Below are 19,327 nucleotides of genomic sequence, written 5' to 3'. Positions count from 1 at the left end.
CCCGGATTTCGTGGAATGAGCGTAGCTCTTTTCAACCGTCCCATACAAGCCGCGACAGTTATTCAGAGTTGAATGATCGCTCCAGGGGTTCGGATGTGATGATCCAACACCAGGCCGCTACGACAGGGGGTACGCCTTCCAGTCCAAAAGCCATGGGCTACAGCCATCACCGAAGCAGTTCAAATATTGAAACTCTCGCAAACATTGCACTGGCAACAAGTCCTACCTTTGCACCTCGGCAGCATGAGTCGTATCAGGGCTTCGGCCCGATGGGTACGTCACGTTGGTCTTATCCTGACGACCATTATCTCGAGCGGCCGACCAAGCGCATGCGATCCGATCGAGTCTCATCACCACAGGCTGTATCCGGGGGCTACCAAACTCCAAGTCATGACTCTGTCTCTGACAGCATGAAAACGGACGCTGAGTTACTCCTGAATTTTGCTCGACCGAGCAATTTCATCCCGCGCCCATCGACCACTGCTACACACCCTCCGTTAGAATCCAAGTGGCCAACGACCGCGGCACCAATACCTCAGGAACAACAACCACCGGTGCATTTTGCGGGGAGTGGTATTTCCCCGTCCCGTCACCGATCACACTCGGATGGCGCGATGGCCCTCGAACGACCGCCGGTTCCAGAATTGAGACCAAACACCAGCTCTTCGACACTGGCTCCGAATTCCTGGAACGTAGAACCCAAGACGGAGGAAGCTCAGCCCCTCGCCGCCTCATCAAACGGTAACGACAACCCACAAGAAGCGACGCCGCATCAGTCCGCAAGTAGCGCTCCCCAGGACGCTGCTTCGGAGGAGAGGAAAGAAGAGTCCGACAGTTATGACTCGAGTCAGGGCACCTGCGCGGAGTGCAACATGAGCCGGGCGGATGGCGCCGAGGACCAAACCGAGGATACGTGGATAGGCTGCGATGGTTGCAAGCGCTGGTTCCACATTATCTGTGCTGGCTTCAAGAATGACCGCGAGGTCCGAACAGTGGACCGATTCATATGTCGCGAATGTCGTCCGATTCATGGACAGACAACGTTTGTGCGTAAGTCATCGCGAGCCAGAACGGCCATCGACTACGCCGGTCTGAACCAGGGGTTGGTGAAGACCGCCACCGATTCGTACGAGCACCATTACATTCAATTTATTAAAGAGGGCAAGGTCCAATGCCTTCCGGAAAACTTCCCCCGGATGAGGCCCGAATTGGTGACGGCAGAGTTTTTCGAACGCGGGATGGGAATGACCGAGCCGATCATCATTCCGGCAGAGCTCAATCCACGCTCGTCCGTCCGAGCACCGGCGCCTGAAGCCGAGTATGACAACCTGGTCTCCGAGGCTGCAACGCAGGAGATGTTCGACGAGCTTCTGGAGCACCTTCCAGACACTGGCGAGCCCGAAGTGGTCATCGACTGCGGGCAAGACGCGCTGGACATGGTCGTGCCACAAGGCCTCACCGTGCGAACAGTCGCGGAGCTTTACGGGCCCGATGAACGGGTCGAGGTGATTGATGTCAAGTCCCAGCAGGGCGAGGATAAGCGATGGAACATGCGAAAATGGGCCGACTACTACGAGAGTTCAGGACCCAAGGTGGTCCGAAACGTGATCAGTCTGGAGGTGTCGCAGAGTCCGCTGGGCAAGCTGATCCGACGGCCCAAGGTCGTTCGCGACCTCGATCTGCAGGACGCGGTGTGGCCGGAGGAGCTGCGCGCAGTTGGCGAGTGGCCCAAAGTTCAATTCTACTGTCTCATGTCGGTTGCGGACTGCTACACAGACTTTCACATTGACTTTGGCGGGTCATCAGTCTATTATACGATCCTCAAGGGCAAGAAGACGTTTTTCTTTATTCCTCCGAGAGACAAGCATCTGAAGAAGTACGAGGAGTGGTGCAACTCGCCGTCCCAAGACACTACGTTCTTGGCCGACCAGACGAAGGAGTGCTACCGTGTTGATCTCCAAGAGGGTGACACGATGCTCATCCCTGCTGGCTGGATCCACGCCGTCTGGACGCCGGAGAACAGTCTGGTGATCGGAGGCAACTTCCTAACGCGGCTGAACTACGGGATGCAGATCAAGGTTGCAAAGATCGAAAAGGATACCCGGGTTCCTCGCAAGTTTCGGTATCCATATTTCCAAAAGATCCAATGGTTCGCGGCACTGAAGTACCTGGAGGAGGACCCCATTCCGGACAGTGTGCTGGAGGCGTTTGCACGCGACGAGAACTACCGATTCTACCGCGAGTACCCGATTTACTACGAATTCGGGGAGCGTGCCAATACTGCCCCACGAGGGGATCCGTACTACAACGCGCGGTTCTACTCCCAGGCGGAACTGGAGGGCCTGCCAGAGCTAACCAAGTATCTTTTACGGACCGCTCTGATTGCCGCCGGCCATTCTGTCGACGGCGTGACCTTGGAAACGAGGAACGCAGTCAAGCGGTCCATCCCGAAGATGTCGGGCGATCCGCTGGAGGTGGTGAAGAAGTTTGCAGTGTGGGTTGCCTGGAAGCGCGGCAATGAGCGCGCACCGTCATGGACCCGACCTGGCGCCATCACCCCCAACTTCAAGGTCGATCAGTCGGAAAAGCGGCCCGCTGGGCGGCCAAGTCGTCGGTCAGAAAAGCATTTTGACTCCCAGCGGATGTACTCGGAGCGGCAGAGCGTACGACGGCTGTCGGACAGTACCTCTGAGCGTCCGAGCATATCGAGGACTGTATCTGCGCCGTCGGATCAGAGCACGCCTGCGCCCGCAGTTGGCGGCAACCCGAGCCCTGTCATCAAGGAAGAGACGCCAAAGCCGCGGACAGTTAACCGGGGACCTGGCCTGGGACCAAAGCGAGTGGCGTGTGATGCATGCAGGAAGAGGCGAATACGATGCCGACACAAGGACGAGGCCGACGAAACCTCCGACTCTCAGGCTCTGGCACAGGACGCTGCATCGGTATTGAACGCGCTGGCATCGGCTGCGACGGAGAGCAGCGGGCAGAGCTTGGGCATTACTTCCGGACAAATGGATGGCGCCGTCGTGAACGGTGTGAATGGAGGCAAGAAGGGACGGACCAAGGCGTGTGAGGAGTGCCGCAAGAGCAAGGTATGCGCGTCCCTACGTCCTTACATGTAAGCGAACCTGGCTGACAATCTTACAGCGACGATGCATCCACGACGAATACGGCCGCATCGACCCGATCAAAGCACAAGAAAGACTCAAGCCGCGCACGGGCGCTACGAAACGGGCGCGGGCCGAGGACGGCGACAACAGTCCACCCAGTCCAGCCGCGACCAAGAAGCCACGGGTAGAGCTGGTCTCGCCCACATCCACCACGGGTCAGTCCGCGGATCATCACTCTCTGCAGTTCGCCCCGGCGAACCCGGTACAATCCCCGCCAGCCGAGGGGCCCGAGCCGTACCCCGCGCCGGCGAATAGCGGGGATGAGGAGCACCTACCGGCGCCGATCCCGGTTCCGGTTCCGGTCCCGGCGGCCTCCGCCCCTGTACTGCCCGAACCCGAGATGTCGCTCGTGTCGCCGCCGACATCGCTCGCGGGGGAAAATGAGGTCGCTGAATCGCCCATTATTACGAAGAAGGAAGAGGAGAGAGAGAGCCAAGCAGCTCCTCATACCCCGCCTCCTCCGCCCCCGCCGACTACTACCACAACCACCACGACGACAACATCACGACACTCGTCCCGCCAACCGCGGCCCGTCGAGCGATACGTCCCACCAGCAATCACCCAGCAACGAAGCAGCAAACCCTCAACAAGTGCCTCGTCATCCTCCCGCAAAAAGAGCACCTCCCCAGGTGTCTCCCGCAAACCACCCACCACTCCAACAACCACCACCCCAAAGAGTAACACCAACACACCCGGATCGAAAACCAGCAACGCCAGCACTAACAACACTCGCAAGAACCGCCGCAGCCTCGCCGCCGCAGACGTCGACCCGGAAACCCTACGATTAATTCGAGAACTCCAGGAACAAGAATTCGGCCTGCGGCGGCGGGTTGCACGAGCGTGACCAACTATCCTATTAATCCTCTCAAATCTTGGCTTATCATTTTGCTTTCGAAGCGGTTATCATTATCATCATTATCCTCATCGTCATTATCAAATGCGTTGTTTATTGATTCTTCTTGTTGATTGATTCTAATAATATGGGATGGGAGAATGGGGTTTATTCAGGGTTATTACTATCCTCGTTGTTATTGGGGTTTATTCGTTTGACTCCATTTGATGTGCGTTCGGATAGGTTTATGATTCTTGCCTTTTCCTCTTTGTTTCTGAAGCAAGCAGCGGGTTGGATATTGTTTGGATTTGATCGATTGATTGAGCTTGATAATGATTCACATGGAGTTTTGCTGGTTCGATACTTTATTTCCTACTGGTAGTTAATCAAGTCAGTGCTTGTCAGATTGCATAGTTCTTCCTCGAGATCCTTGTTTCTTTTTCTGATAGACAATGCATACGGTATCTCGTTTGAAGCAAGTGAATGGAATGAAACCCGTGCATGGACTTTGCCCATGACTCAATCGCCATTGCCATCGAGAGAGCAATCTCACTCAGTCACTACCTACGCTAAACCCAACTCTATCCACTGCAACACACATGAACTCAAACAATTAAAACGATAATAGGTGATGAACCAGAAACTCGGCAACTAGAACACAACTTTTTTTTGTTTTGAACGGAAGACCCATAACTTTTTGTTTTCCTAGCCGCATCATACCATCGTTCATATCATGACGATTCTTGGGTGGCGGTCGACACCATGTGTTGCGAGAAGCGTTTCGACATGCTATGTTTTTCATTAGTGTGCATTCGGAACAGGAAGGAGAAAGGGACTTACAAGTCGAAAAAGGCAAACTGGCTCGGGTTGTTGCCGTACTCGTACACGAACCGGCTGGCAAGGTAGCTGCCAAAGATGGCCTTGAGGTAGTTCTCAGGGACCTAGGTATCGTTAGTAATGGCCATGAGAAGAGGGAAGAAAGGACGTACCCTTTCCAGAATCGTGTCCAGGCCAACCTTGTTCAGCAGGAGCCGAGGAAGAGCTTCCTGCAGAACCGCACGGCGCAAGCCGACATTGTCCCACAGGGCTGTCTTTTGCAGCTCCTCGTCCAAGGAGGTGATGGCCAGGCTGAGGCGGTCGCTCAGCACGCTGCGCAGCAGACCCGTGCGCTCATGCTCCCGCCAGATGGCCTCGAACTCGAGCGCGGCGTTGCGCCGGATGATCTCCTGCACCTCCTTGACGTACTCCTGGTAGAACTCAGGGATGGTGCCGTCCTCGCGCACGCACATGTGCTCGATGAACTCTTGGTCGTTGAGCGACAGAGACGCGAGAACCTCGAGTGACGACGACGTCACACCGCCCTTGTTGGCCGAGGCGTCCTTGTACAGAATGCACCCGGCCTTCTCCAGCCGCAGCTTGGCATCTTGCGTGATGAACAGGTTCGCACCTTCGACAATGTACGGAATCACCGACTTGCCGTTGACGATCAGCTTGTTCACCGTCGTCAGGTCGATCGATTCCGGCCGCCCACCGCACGGCACAAACATGTCCACGTCAACTTCCTTCCGCAGGTGGAACGTGTTGCGGAAGACAGTGCCGTTGGCAACCACTTCGCCGTTCGGCAGCCGCACGTTGCTGTCCTCGACCAGCACCCGGTAGCCTTGCGGCGAGAGCTTCGATAGGTCAAACTCCGAGATCATCACTCGCTTCTTCGCCAGCCGCACAAGCTCTTCGCGGTCGAGCCCGTTGGGGTCAACAATCACACCAGAGCCATCCACCACTGCCACCGTCTTCTCGTTCGCTCGCAGGATCTCGTTCGACCCAAGGTCGCCGTCCGGTCCGCCTGTCTGCATCTTGCGCACCGTCGACGGATCAATGTTGAGCTTGCGGTAGATGCCCAACACGTACTGCCGGACCGATTGCGTTGTCATGCCGTACGTGTCGTGCGGAATGCCTCCCAGCTTGGGGCTCTTGCCCGTGAAGAATGACTTCCACCACGGGGCGCCCCGCTTGCGCGCGTGCTCCGTCGCCCAGTCGACCAGGTCTGCCGTGTTCTCATCAGGGCCCATGAACAGGATCTCGTCCTTGCCGTACAGATCCACAATCGGGTCCTTGATTCCGGGACTGCTCGGTGGCAGAAGCAGGTCCAGGATACTGTCAATGTACTTCTCAAACGCCACCCGAGCCTTGTCCTGGTGCTCCATATCCAGCAGAATCACGCCCTTAGCACCACCTTCTGGAATATCCTTGTTCTTGCGCTGCTGAGTGCTCGCCAGGCCATAGTTCTCGTCAAACAGCGAGCGCGCGTTGATGCTAAAGGCCTCCTTGTTTCTGCTCTTGACGATCCGAATGCCACCTCGAGCAATGTCTCGGAAACGCAGGTGGAAACCGCGGAATTCGGACCCAATCACCAGGAACATACCGTAGAGTCGCTGCGGGTACTCGTGCTCCGGCAGGAAATCCGGGTTCAGGCGGAAGGACAGTGCGACCTTGGTCGGCGTGTAAAAGTTGGTCTTGAGCACTGCGTTGTTGAATGTGCGGAAGGCCATCATGACCATCTCGTCGTGCTCGCTCGCGGTGGTCTTGGAGATCAACTCCTTCAACCGCGAGTCGTCCAGCACCTCATCCACTTGCATCCGCAGGTAGCTGAGAGTCGGCAAGAAATCATCCGACGGACCGCCCGTCTGCACATAGTGCGTGTTGGCAAAGTCCAGGTACAGCTTGTGAATCAGATCAGGATACTTGTGGATAATCTCCGAGATGTAGTCGGACGTAAACGTCTCCGTCCGGAGCCGCTTCTTGATCTTGGACAGAAGCTCCGCATGGACACTGTTGTTCGGGTCCAGAACCGCAGCAAGCGAGGTATACTCAGAGCCAAGGCGGTTCAGGAACTGCTGCACAAACACCCAGGCGCAGTGAGCATAGATGGTCTCCTGAAGGCTGAGGCGCCCACTGGCAAAGTGGCTCTGGAAGCGGTTCTGCGGGATGCAGTACAGCAGTGACACCTCCTTGACGATCTGGTGGATAGCGGACTCAATGGGAGGGTATCGTTGGGCAACTTCCGGATCGTTCACCGGCCGCAGGTAGAGCGAGATGACGGTAATGCCGTTCGAAAAGTTCTCCAAGTACTTGCGGGAGCTTGTCAGGCGGTAGTAGTGATAGAGATCCGACAGGGCACTGAAGATGCCCTGGGCGGAGCCCTGACGGTAAGCGACGACCAGACGCTTTTCCCGGCTACCCTCGATGTCAAAAACGTCAATCACCGGGCCGGTACGAACCACGGCCTTGCGGATGATATCTTGGTAGATTGCCTTGGTGTTGGGAGTCGCCTTCTGCAGGAATCGTTTCTCTCCGATGATGTTGATGTCAGTCTCATCCGGATCCGGGTTCGGATGAGCGAATTGACACCTGTAGACGAAATAGCAGCGCAGCTGGTGCTGCGTCTCGCCAGGCAACGGGCTGGTCGACCGGAAACTCTCGACGCGGTAGCTCCGAGATGGAGTGGAGATGTCGATATACTTGGCATCGATGCGGGCCTCGTAGTTGGGCCCGTCGAAGGAAGTGACTCCTGGCTTACTGGTATCAATGTACACAGCATGGTCCTCGCTCTCCTTGTCCAGTCTAATCTCCAGCCGCTTATCATCGCGCGCGTAGGCAGCGACCTTGGCCGCGTACAGCGACAAAATCTGATTTACAATGGAATCGACCGTTTCCGTCTGGAAGTACATATCGTCGATACCCAGCATGTTGTAGAACCACGTCGTTTCGGAGACCACGAAGTCGCTCGGGAAGAAGCCCTTTTCTTCTAACCGGTCCATGACTACGCCACAATTAGCTTCAATCGCAATCCCATTTCTTCGAACAAAACGACTTACCTTGCTCCATCTGCTTTTCCTTTCCCTCAAACTTGGCAGAGATATAGCCGGGGTCGTCATCCGACAGCACCCGATGCTGGCCCGGTATCCCCAGGTGCGTCGGCTGCGGAGACGGCTGACGGCCGGGCGTCCGGACTACATTGTCGAGATGCTTATTGTGAGGATAGCGTTGGAACCCAATGGGGGTTCCCGTGCCTGAAGCGCCATTTACCGTGGCATGCTCCCCAGCCGAAGTCGGGGCTCCTTCAGAGGGAGAACGAGTAGATCCGGGATCAATGGACATGGCGAAAGATTGAAGAGGCTAAGAGATGCCAGAAAGCTGAAATAGAGGTTTTGGGGTCGGTTTGAGAGGAAAAATGAGAAAGAGCTGCAGGAAATGAGCTAGGGATTTCGAAGCAGTTCCTTATCTCTGCGGGCCCCAGATCAGGTTATCGGAGCCAAACAGCTGCAACTGACGTATAGCGAGCAACCAGAACTTCGTACGAAGCACCAGCAAGCGCGATTGTCCCTCGTTGAGCAAGACTAGAGCAAGGATTTTGATATCGAGCACCGGGTACTTGCTGCGTCGCAAGACCTCATTCAAAGACGTTATCAATGGAGGAACACAAGCACAAATGGAACCGGAATGTGATCCGAAAGGGGGAAACGACGAACTCAGGGGTCGCCATGCACGAAAAGACACTGCGAAGAGCTCAACAGAAGCCTCTGCTCATGATCGAATCCAGATCCCCATGGAGCTTTATATAGGGACCGCGATCATGTCGATGCAGTTCAGCGCGTGGGGCATCGTGATTCGCCGCTGGATTACAATACAGACGGATTACTCCGCCGGGTCCGCCGGTGGGCGGGCACTAACACATTTTGGGTTTAGTGGTGTAATTTTACCTGAATCCCCCATACAGCAGCTGGGGTTCCAGAAGTGGCTTTGAATGGTCTTCTGATCCGAGCGCTAAAATTACCCGCTGAGAGAATGCCGCCTTGGGAAAAGCTGCAAATCCTCTCCTGCAAATTGCAAATCAGCCGCGCTAGTCACACCGACTTGCGAGGTGACTGACAGCTGACAACGACCCCCTCCCAGTTCGAAGGTCGGACTGTGGTGACTGTTGGGACTCAGAATGGCGATCGACAGTGTCTGTGGCATGCTACAAACAAGCGTGCTTTGTCATTGGCCTAGAGCGCCGAAATTGATTTTCAGAAAGACGATGGGAAAGGAAGAACCCTGCCGCAAAATGCCGCAGCTTGTCATACGTCATCGGGCGGAGAGCTCGTCTCCAGACATGAACTCATATGATGTAAGGCGGTATTACAGAGAGCGAATGTTCTGGCCGCCACAGAAACTGACAGATTAGCCACCGCCAAAGGCTATTGCCGGTTACCGCGGGGAGAGATGCCGGTTGAGATGATCGTCTCCGAATGACACTAAATGAAGAATTTTCCAGCACGTTATTTGATTCATGTTCTTTGCCATGTCAATGGGTTTGTGTTTGATCTTTTTTTGCCGGAGAGCTGCCGGGCCGCCGTGGAAATAGAACCGGTTGCCGAACATAGCCGTAGCTAAGCGGTTCATAGAGGGAAAAAAACATACGCTGAACGCAGCTTCAATACCCTTCAATACCACGCAATACTGCTAGGATTTGGAACGAGTGAATTTGGCACTGCGAGCATCTCTCATGATTCGCGAATTGCAAATCAATCATCCAAATTTCGACATTGATTGGCCATGCTGATCGTCGAGTCCAGACAGCAGCCACGAACACTGGCGGTCAGACTGATCAGTTTTGACTGTCCACGTGATTTTGCCACGTGAGAGAAAGAAGTGGACCTGTATCCACGTGATTTGGTCACGAGATCCCCAGGCACGGGGTTTTCGACAGTCGACAGGGAAATTTGGCCCGACCTTTGAAGTCAAAGGCCAAGGGTCGTTTAGATTCCTTGGAACATGTGGCTAGGGACATGCTGGTCACAGTCATAGCGGCCCTCGTGAGGTCCTGCCCGAATTGGTTAGGATAAGCCAGTTGACGCATTTTGGAAAGCAAAAGGGGGAAAGTCATCCTGCTCCGGGAAGGCTAACCTACTCCATACTCGTAGAAGCCCTTTCGTTGCTTTTGGCTGGAAGCTCGTCAACCAAGCCGGGGAATGCTCCGAATGCTGCCAACTGACGTGTCTGCTGAGCTGTTCTCGAGATTCAGGGAGATCGACACATTAAGCCTGATGGGTTCAGTTCAAGTCAGGGGAAGCCTGACTGGGCATCAACGCCGAACCTAACTCGATGCGCTGCTTTCGATGCTGATGTTCCATACTCAAAGTTAAATTGTTGTCTTGATATTCGGATTCAGCTTCTGTATTCATAGTTTCGCACCAGGTCCGGTGGTGATTGATTAGGGTAAATCGAGTCCCGTCGTTTGTCGTTTTATTTCAGAAGGGGCGAGATAAAGATTAAAGTTGCCTCAGGTACAAACCACCCTGTGGCATCTGGCATGCATCTCTGGCTCGGCTTCCCCAGAGCGGCGAATTCGTCGGGCCGTTCTCCAGATTGCACTCAGGGACCACGACAGGAGCCACTTGTCGCAGAGTACATATGCAGGGCCATGGAGCACTCTTCCCCGTACTCCGTACGAGGCGGAATTCCTTTGAGAATTCTTTCAGCTGATGGGGCCCAGAATGTGGAAGTCGACAATGTCCTCTCCCCCCTTTATTACGTATGATCTGGCGCCGGCAAAGCAGCTGTATTCAGATTGGGAGTCCTACAAAGACGCAAATGTCACTCTCTGAAAACGGCGCCAGCATGAGTGCCCACGAACACGACTCCTGCTTGCGTGTAAAAGGCTCGAGATTCTCTTCTCGTCGAAGCCCAAGATATCCCAGTGGGGCTGGCTTCGTAACGGTTGAGACCCAATCGGCAGAAAATAGAAACCGTGGAGGTTCTCCCCTAATCCTGAATCAGCAAAGGTCGCAAGCAGATTGTTCTCCCATTTTACGCCAACTCCCCCTAAGGAGTTTAGGGTAGAGAAGAGTTCCCCCAAACGGAAATGCTGAAGAACACTTTGAGGCAGCATGGAATCCCTGGAAAATCCCCACAAAGACCCAAACGGGCGGTTGCGCGGAGGATTGCAGTCCGTCTGGAGAAAGCACTTGGCCGGGATGGAACCCCATGAAACTGCCGACCCCCATCTTGGAGAAAAATTTGTGCACTCTGGGGCTGGATCGTGCGATTCAGAGAGCGTTGGGGAACGGAAAGCCGGAATGGTTGGGCAGGGAATGTTCTCTGGCGTTCGATCGATGCCAGTGCCGTGCTGAAGTGGACATTCGGGGCAGCAACAGATACAACATGTCGAAGCAATCGTGACATTAGAGGGTTTTTGCTGCCTGCGTCGAGACACGCCCGCAAACGGCAGCGAACCCACATTGTCGAAGCCAGGGGCAACGAGGGAGCCCGGAATTCCCTCCTCGAGAGTCGAGCCATTTTCGGCTTATCCAGGGGCAGATTCTTCTCAGGTCATATATAAAATAATAATAAATGAAGTTAATAAAGAATTCTCGTTGGTAGAGCGCATACAAATGGTCTGACTCTCCCACATTCTTTCGACGTTGAATCTGATCTGTTCCGTTCCAAAGCGAAGCGAAGCGAGTGAGTGGCCCGCCGGACGTTGGGCATCTCGGTCTAGCCCAGCCAGTTCAGAGGCCGGACTACAGCCGAGAAAAGAACGGCGCTGTGTTCGTTGTCACTGCGCAAGAAGGAACAACGGAGCAAGCGGGAAATCGGCAGAGATTGTGTGTGCGATCTGGCCTTTTTTTTTTCCTCCCTTCCCTCCTTCTCTTCCTTCTCGTCCTCTCTTCTTCCTCTTTCCTTCTTTCCATACAAACACAACACCACTAATATATTGCCGAGTCTCCAAAGCATATCAATTCGGTAGGTGCACCTGCAGTGGCTCCTTGCTTGTGATTCTCTGTTGACATACTCTAGAATCATCGATTCCTTCCGACCTCCACTGAAGATCGTCCCGGCCCATCGGGAACTCTCGGAGGGTACAACGTCATAAAGGCCACATTGAAGTCCCGGCTGCTATCTACATCAGACTCAGTCCGATCTCTCGAATACAGTACATCTTCCATATCCATTGTGTCCGCAAGCCAGTCACCATGTCTGCCAACACGACCATCACCCACCAAGACATTGCCCGCGCCATCGAGGCCTCCGCCTCTATGCTGCCCAAGTACATGTCCTATGCCTCGCCCAGTGCCAGCAATGCAGGCTCCAACGCGGGCAGTCCGAAGAACAGTCTCCCGAACAATGACTCCGACTGGTATCACCAGCCGCCGCCACCGCCGCCATCGCCAGTGAGTTTTCCAGCATCGCTGGTGGGCGGCACTCAGGTCCATCGGTGATTGCATCGACATGATCGACAAAACATTTTTCATTTCTTGCCGTGTATTATACCCATGTGCTTGTGATTTTTCGAATCTGCTCGCATCACCGGAAGGATCGTTGATGTGGTCCTTGCGTGTGTTTCAAGCGAGATGCATTTCATGCGGCGTTTCTTGGGATCGGGTTTATGGGAGGAAGAAATGGCATTGTTTGACATTCGCATTGTTGTTTCGTCATTCCTTTGTTCCGCTCTGTTGGTTGAATAGAGAAAAGTGTGTCAACCTTAATAATGGCAGTCGGATTGCCGCAAGTACACGCGTGCATGTGATTCGTGCTTGTTCAACCTTGACTGCGCTGTGATCCAGCTTCAGCCTGTAGACTCTCCTCGACCGGCACGCCCTCAATCTCCGCGTAGATCTCCTCTAACCGCGCGATAGCGTCCGTGTCGCCCTCGAGCGCATCGCGCGTCAGACGTTGCACCTCCGCCAGCCGCTCCTCTGTCCGGGCCCAACCCCGCAACCGATCCTGGAAATTCTGCCCGCGGCGTGCGCTGAACACCGTCGGCACCACGTCGGTCTCACCCCGCTGCTGCTTGATTTCCATGAGCTCTTTGAGGAACCGCGCCTGGCCGGTGAGCTTCCGCGCCGTCGTGGGACGGCGGGTCCCCGTCGCCTCCGTCGGAGCCGCCGCCGCGCCTTCCTCTCCGCGATCCACGTATCCCGGTCCCGAGATTAGATGAACCCTCCGCCCGACGAGCTTGACGCTGTTTGCCGCGATCAGGTCGTAGCTCTTATCGTGCCGTAGATAGCTCGGGTCCGGTGGCAGCTCGGGCATGGTAAAATGCATGTCCGTTCCTACCATATCGGCCCAAGAGCAACGGAAGATGTGGTTCTGGTACTTGACCAGCGGATGCAGCTCGTGCAGGCCGAGGATCTGGATGCGCCCGGCGTCTGAGTCGATCGCTGCCGCTGCCGCCGCAACGTCGTCATCCCCCCTAATATTCCGGTCCGATGGCGACTGCGACTCAGTTACTTCTGGTGCAATCGGCTCTCCCGGTGGCTCGGAGTCGCCGGTATCGTCGGCGTCTTTAGACTTGCGCCGGCGGGGCGGTCGGATTGGGCCATTGTAAGAGGTCAGATCAAGATTGACGTAAAAAGTCTGTCTGATTAGAAGTAAGACCTCAAAAAGTTCTTTTTGGTGCATACCTCGGTTTCATTTTCGTCGTACTCGTACTCGTACTCGGACAGGTCGTCCGCCGAGTCGGGCGCGGAGATGCCCGCAGCCGGGGTTGTTTGCATTGTCAAGCAATCCCAGCGGACTGGTTCGGAGTCTCGGCAAGACAGGGGCGGTGATCATCCTATGCTGCGTCCAACCCAGCCACAAGTCGCCATGGCTATGTCAACGACTCCAATGGGTGCTTTTCTCCCATGCTCGCTCAGATTCTGATTCGGATACCCAAAGAGGAAATATCTATAATCACGTGATTTACAGGTGTGCGGAGTGCACACCCCCCCCCCTTCAGACCTCTCATGCAAGGGAAATCCCCAAGGCACGACGAGTCAGCGTCAGGACGCTGGGCGACTGGTCGACGATCGTTCTCCAGGCTAGAGGTGCATCTGACATATACCGGCGAATCTGATTTGATCGTCAACGGGCCTTTGGTTAGTCATTCTGGTTGCTGCCCAGCGCCAATCACAATTACGCATGCCCAAGCCCTGCTCGGTCAGTGGTAATCCGCCATCAGCCGTCTAGTCATCAGCCGTGCACAGCGTTAAATTTGAAGAATTCGGTGGCCCTAATCCACTCTCGGAGTCGAGTCTTGTCTGAGTAGTTTGGCACACCGACTGACCGGGCCCCGCCATGCATGGTTGTGGCTCATCCTCATAGTCCCTTCATGGTCCGGCCACTTCCGAGTACATCCGCCGTTTGAACCTAATCGCTCTACTATTAAATACTCTTTGTCCGTCCCGCCGGCGAGACGGGCGACAGAAAGGCTGGCTGATCCTTCTGTTATTCCGCAAGGCCCGGAGTCGCTGTTCCGGCCCAGATTTGTTTCCAACCCGATGCCCGGCCGCATCTCCAAGGCGGTCATAGTCGTATTATCGACTCTGATCGCCTGGCTCTGCCTCAACAGCTTTTTCCACGCCGTGTGTCCGTCGTTATTCATCTGGTCAGAAGAAGATCTAGAAGAGCGGGAGTGGGTGGCGACGTCAAAGTCCTGGATTGACCGCAAACTCTGTCGATTTTTCGGACTCTGTGGGATATCGCATATCCGATGGAGCAGCTCCTCCGGGCCGCCGAGTCGAACCCTCAATCAGCAGCCGATTAACGGGGACGATCAAAGCTGGCGGGAGGACTGGACGGTGGTAGATGGGAACTGGACCGACATCTCCGATCGGAATCTGACCGAGATTCCGGAATATGTGTTTGAGTATGCGCCGCTGGTGCATTTGTTCTCGAGGGAGAAGTTCTGGCCCAGCGACATTGCCGACCATCTCGTGCATACGACGCCCTATCTCAACTACACGCCCGTGCAGGCGAGCTGGAAACACCCGACGCTGCGAGACTTGGACGAACTGAACCGATGGCAGGAGGGCCGGTACGTCTACCTGACAAGCAAGGACAACGTCGAGGAGCGGCCGGATTGGCTGGGTAGCTCGCGGAACATTCCCCGGCCGTACCCTCCTTCCTCACCAGGCGATGATCCCAATCTGGATGATCCGAACCTGGACATGCCCGTGACAGACACGGACGACGACCGCAGCAAGTGGTACGACGTTGGTGACTGGAAAGACGATGTGAGCGCGCGGGTGGCAGACCTGGATCGGTCCATGGAGGAGCTGCGTCGGCTGTACGGCGGCAAGCCCATCTACGGCGACGTGCGCCAAGGGGGCCGCAGCGATGCACCGGTCGTGTTGATTGTGGTTGACAAGGGCCACGGGGTGATTGATGCATTTTGGTTCTTCTTTTACAGTTACAACTTGGGCAACATGGTACTGAATGTGCGCTTCGGGAACCATGTCGGAGACTGGGAGCATTGCATGGTGCGGTTCTACCATGGCCGGCCGAAGGCGCTCTTCCTCAGCGCGCACACGGCAGGGGAAGCCTTCAGCTACGAGGCGATGGAAAAGCGGGGGAAGCGGGTACGTATTCTTCCATTAGATCTATCTATATCAATTGCTAACGTCCTTCCAGCCAGTTATTTACTCCGCCACCGGCACTCACGCAATGTACGCCACGCCAGGCATCCATGAGTACATCCTCCCCTGGGGTCTCCTCCATGACGAAACCGACCGCGGGCCGCTCTGGGACCCGCTGCAAAACATCCACTCTTACACATACAACTACCTTACCGACGAGCTCAACCCGTCCACCCAGTCACCCACTGCTCCAACCGAGTGGTTCTACTTCAACGGCCGCTGGGGCGACAAATTCTACCCGCTCGGCGACCGCCGACAATACCGCTTCGGCGGGCAATACCACTACGTCAACGGGCCACTTGGCCCGCGGTTCAAGCATCTCGGGCGACGCAAGGTCTGCCAAGGACGATACCGCGATTCCTGCGTCATCCGGAACTTCATCCATATCGACGGACCGAGCGGTGGTTCGTGGTCGGGTCTGTTGGGTGACGAGCTCGCCGATGAGCCCTTGGAGGAGATCGAGGAGAGACGGGCGGCGGCATGGGAGCAAAGACAATCATGATATACTATTCACGAAACTCGATATGACATGCGTTACGACGGGACTTGGCTACGGTTTGGTTGGGGCTAATATATTTCTGGTTGGTTGGGGACCTTGGGCTGGCGGACGGAGTTTTAGAGTTGGGATTCTCGATCATTACTACATATACCCTCACTTGGTTTTTGGTTACACTGCTATATACAATCTGTCGATTAGATATATACCTACGTATCTATCGATAGAATAGAAATTTTTTGCTCGAGCAATCAGGGAACTAGTAGATTGGCTAGTGATCCAATGGTGAACTTGACCTCCGGTCTTCAGCTATAAGGCTACGACGGCTGATAGCTCCTGGTTAGGGTTAGCACTCGAAAATCGGGCATGTCTCTCCCAGCTCTTCGTTTGAGGAGAGGCAACATCAAATACAGACGTAGCCGAAAATATGCAAATCAAAAAGAGTAGGCTACATCTAACCAACGAGCGAAATGTTTTGCTCGTGTAGGAACGCTTATTGGCTGCATGCGTGACACGTACAGTTGCATGGTAGCCAGGGCGGATCTGCCAGTAGTACTCCCTGAGTCGATTCGTATCTGCACGAACTTTCTGCATCATTTGCTGCGGCTGCTCCAGTAATCCAGTCTTTCCTTTCCCTTGAGCAAATATGCTTGGTGTCATCTTCGTACAGTATGCTCCCAGCAGTCATTCCTTAGATATCATCGTCAAAGTTCATGCACTTGTTCTGATGCACAGCACTGACTCATGCCCACTCCTCTTTCTTTCCCTCCTTCACCCGGATTCAATCTCGCAGTACTAGATCATAAGCCTCAACATGGTGGACCCAGGGACCGTGCTTGCAGTCGTCCAGCTCGCAGGAGCAATGATCGGCATTTGTGGAAAATACATCAAGGAAGTGAAGAATGCGAAACATGAAATCCGTCGGTTTCGCCATGAAATCGAGGCTCTGCGAAAAGTCCTGAAGTCGCTTGCCAGACTTCTCGAAAACCCCAGTTTTTCAGACCATCTCAGAAACACCCGGAAACTAGACAAGGAAGTTGATCGATGTCGTTCCACTCTCATGGATTTGAAGGAGAAAATTGACCTCGGAATGACCAGGAGAGCAATGAGAAAAATTGGAATCAGGTTGAAATGGCCTCTGGACCGTGGTGAGGTAGCTGAGGCCATCAGATCGATCAAAGATTATCAGTCATACTTCAATTCAGCCCTGCAAATTGACCAGATGTAAGCTGCATTATTTAATCGGTTTTACCCTTGACTATTGGAATAATGGATTGCTGAACTCGATTCTCATACAGAGAGATGATAAATATTATAGACAAGAAACTCGGTTTAAACAGATTACGGATTGCAAAAGGTGCAGCCTTTGATTCCTACGAGATTGGCAAAGAACACACCGACTGCCTACCAGGAACTAGGACTGAGTTGCTTCGCCAAATTGAGAAATGGGCGAAGTCGAGAAACGGCAAGCGCATATTTTGGTTGAACGGGATGGCGGGAACTGGAAAGTCAACAATCGCCATCACCGTGGCGAAGCGTTTCAACGCGAAAGGGTTGCTTGCCGCGAGCTTCTTCTTCAAGAGGGGTGAGGAGGATCGAGGGAATGCGAAGAAATTGTTTTCAACACTGGCGAAACAGCTTGCAAATAAATTTCCTCAGCTTGCTGCATCAATTGGCAAGGCAATCGACAACGACCCTGATATTTCTGAGAAGGTATCCAGCGAGCAATTCGACAAGCTCATTCTTCGACCGCTGGTTGAAACAGGACTGAACCATAAAGTACGCATGGTGATTGTGATCGATGCGCTCGATGAATGTGAAGAGAGCGACGTAAAAGTTGTGCTCCGAATGCTACCACGAGTCCAGCAGTCACATTCATTACGGCTTCGATTCCTTTTGACTAGCAGACCTGAGTTGGCCATCAGGTCCGGTTTCAGGTCCGAATCTGTTCTTTATGATAACCACCAGGACTTCATTCTTCATGAGATCCCAAAGCCAGTGATCGAGCGCGACATATCTCTGTATTTCAACATTCGGTTCTCGGAGCTGAGAGACGAACGCTCATTACCACCTGACTGGCCAGGGCAAGAAACAATCCAGGTGCTGGTCGAGAGAGCAGTGCCGTTGTTCATTTTTGCCGTTACGCTGTATCGATTCATCAGTGAGGGAAGACGGAATCCTGCGAGGCGTCTGGAAGCCATTCTTGCCGATCAGACGACTTATACATCAAAGATGGATGGCACATATATGCCCGTGCTGAATCAGCTTCTCGCCGGTCAAGATGAAGAAGAGTCTCAGCAGTTCATTCGTGAATTCAAAGAAACAGTTGGAGTGATTATACTCCTATATTCCCCTCTCTCGAAAAGAGCCCTTGCTAGCCTTTTGAATGTAGACACGAATGAAATCGAAAACCGATTGATGTTCCTCCACTCGGTTCTTAATATCCCTCATGATTCGGACACGCCAGTACGGATGCTGCACTTATCATTCAGAGATTTCCTTCTCGATCCAAAGAAGAAGGACACAAACCCATTTTGGATCGACGAGAAAGACATGCACGCTTTCGTCTTTCATCAGAGCCTCGGAGTTATGAAGCGAAATTTGAGGAAAAATATTTGCCAGCTGAATAGCTATGGCACACGACGCAATGAGGTTGACGATGATCGTATCAATGAACATCTGCCTCCCGAAGTCCGGTATGCCTGCCGTTATTGGGTCAACCATCTCATGCAAATTCAAAATCCAGTGACTCGACTGGATGATACCCTAGAATTCCTTAAGGTGCATTTCCTCCACTGGACCGAAGCAATGTGTATGCTGGGTCAAGTATCAGAGATTGTGACAGCCCTTGACATGCTACAATCTATCCCACAGGTACTCTCTATCAGACAGTTTGGAAGAGCCAGGAAATTGACCGAAAATATTCAATACGACAATAAGGATCCCGACGCAGCAGAATTTCTTCATGACGCTCGACGATTTATCCTCAAATTCAGACACATAGCAGAAGTCGCACCCCTCCAACTTTATGCTTCGGGGCTTATTTTCGCGCCTAGCAGCTCAATAATAAGAAATATGTTCAACAAAGAGATACCAAAATGGATCGGAAGGCTACCAAAGGTAGATGAATGCTGGAGTGCTGAACTGCAAACTCTCGAGGGTCATACTGGTATCATTGAGTGTGTTTCTATCTCGCCCGACGGCCGACTGCTTGCATCTTGTAATAACAGGGATATCAAGCTTTGGGACCTCACTACTGGCCAGCTGCAACAGACACTCGAGGGCCATACCGAAGACGTTGTAACTGTTACCTTCTCACCCGACGCCCAACTCCTGGCATCTGGTTCTCATGACAAGATGATCAAACTGTGGGACCTCACAACTGGCC

At 53.9% G+C, this 19,327-nt stretch overlaps 9 protein-coding genes across 9 annotated transcripts; 5 read left to right on the top strand and 4 right to left on the bottom strand.

Moving 5' to 3' along the window:
- Positions 1-152: 152 nt before the first annotated feature.
- On the top strand, positions 153-4,014 carry VTN49DRAFT_3384 (uncharacterized protein; the record flags this gene model as incomplete). The annotated part of the gene is made up of 2 exons (XM_069411214.1): positions 153-3,092; positions 3,148-4,014. The coding sequence occupies 2 exons, from the start codon at positions 153-155 to the stop codon at positions 4,012-4,014; spliced, it is 3,807 nt and encodes a 1,268-aa protein (XP_069268662.1).
- A 329-nt stretch (positions 4,015-4,343) lies between these two features.
- VTN49DRAFT_3383 (uncharacterized protein) lies at positions 4,344-4,627 on the top strand (the record flags this gene model as incomplete). The annotated part of the gene is made up of 2 exons (XM_069411213.1): positions 4,344-4,380; positions 4,452-4,627. 2 exons carry the CDS (start codon positions 4,344-4,346, stop codon positions 4,625-4,627), a joined length of 213 nt encoding a protein of 70 aa, XP_069268661.1.
- Positions 4,628-4,733: 106 nt separating this feature from the next.
- Positions 4,734-8,160, bottom strand: VTN49DRAFT_3382 (uncharacterized protein; the record flags this gene model as incomplete). The annotated part of the gene is made up of 4 exons (XM_069411212.1): positions 4,734-4,791; positions 4,843-4,943; positions 4,992-7,822; positions 7,878-8,160. 4 exons carry the CDS (start codon positions 8,158-8,160, stop codon positions 4,734-4,736), a joined length of 3,273 nt encoding a protein of 1,090 aa, XP_069268660.1.
- A 1,640-nt stretch (positions 8,161-9,800) lies between these two features.
- On the bottom strand, positions 9,801-10,226 carry VTN49DRAFT_3381 (uncharacterized protein; the record flags this gene model as incomplete). Its single annotated transcript, XM_069411211.1, has 4 exons — positions 9,801-9,865; positions 9,949-9,986; positions 10,038-10,085; positions 10,144-10,226. 4 exons carry the CDS (start codon positions 10,224-10,226, stop codon positions 9,801-9,803), a joined length of 234 nt encoding a protein of 77 aa, XP_069268659.1.
- Positions 10,227-11,435: 1,209 nt separating this feature from the next.
- Positions 11,436-12,509, top strand: VTN49DRAFT_3380 (uncharacterized protein; the record flags this gene model as incomplete). The annotated part of the gene is made up of 5 exons (XM_069411210.1): positions 11,436-11,438; positions 11,543-11,787; positions 11,842-11,910; positions 11,954-12,259; positions 12,359-12,509. The coding sequence occupies 5 exons, from the start codon at positions 11,436-11,438 to the stop codon at positions 12,507-12,509; spliced, it is 774 nt and encodes a 257-aa protein (XP_069268658.1).
- Positions 12,510-12,582: 73 nt separating this feature from the next.
- VTN49DRAFT_3379 (uncharacterized protein) lies at positions 12,583-13,541 on the bottom strand (the record flags this gene model as incomplete). The annotated part of the gene is made up of 2 exons (XM_069411208.1): positions 12,583-13,401; positions 13,449-13,541. 2 exons carry the CDS (start codon positions 13,539-13,541, stop codon positions 12,583-12,585), a joined length of 912 nt encoding a protein of 303 aa, XP_069268657.1.
- A 765-nt stretch (positions 13,542-14,306) lies between these two features.
- On the top strand, positions 14,307-15,945 carry VTN49DRAFT_3378 (uncharacterized protein; the record flags this gene model as incomplete). Its single annotated transcript, XM_069411207.1, has 2 exons — positions 14,307-15,386; positions 15,439-15,945. The coding sequence occupies 2 exons, from the start codon at positions 14,307-14,309 to the stop codon at positions 15,943-15,945; spliced, it is 1,587 nt and encodes a 528-aa protein (XP_069268656.1).
- Positions 15,946-15,949: 4 nt separating this feature from the next.
- VTN49DRAFT_3377 (uncharacterized protein) lies at positions 15,950-16,599 on the bottom strand (the record flags this gene model as incomplete). The annotated part of the gene is made up of 2 exons (XM_069411206.1): positions 15,950-16,129; positions 16,459-16,599. The coding sequence occupies 2 exons, from the start codon at positions 16,597-16,599 to the stop codon at positions 15,950-15,952; spliced, it is 321 nt and encodes a 106-aa protein (XP_069268655.1).
- An 831-nt stretch (positions 16,600-17,430) lies between these two features.
- Positions 17,431-18,719, top strand: VTN49DRAFT_3376 (uncharacterized protein; the record flags this gene model as incomplete). Its single annotated transcript, XM_069411205.1, has 2 exons — positions 17,431-18,635; positions 18,710-18,719. The coding sequence occupies 2 exons, from the start codon at positions 17,431-17,433 to the stop codon at positions 18,717-18,719; spliced, it is 1,215 nt and encodes a 404-aa protein (XP_069268654.1).
- Positions 18,720-19,327: the final 608 nt, after the last annotated feature.

This window comes from Thermomyces lanuginosus (genome assembly GCF_041956635.1).
Source record: "Thermomyces lanuginosus strain ATCC 200065 unplaced genomic scaffold VTN49scaffold_28, whole genome shotgun sequence".
Classification (NCBI taxonomy): Eukaryota; Fungi; Ascomycota; class Eurotiomycetes; order Eurotiales; family Trichocomaceae; genus Thermomyces; species Thermomyces lanuginosus.
This window is presented reverse-complemented; position numbering and strand designations above follow the sequence as displayed.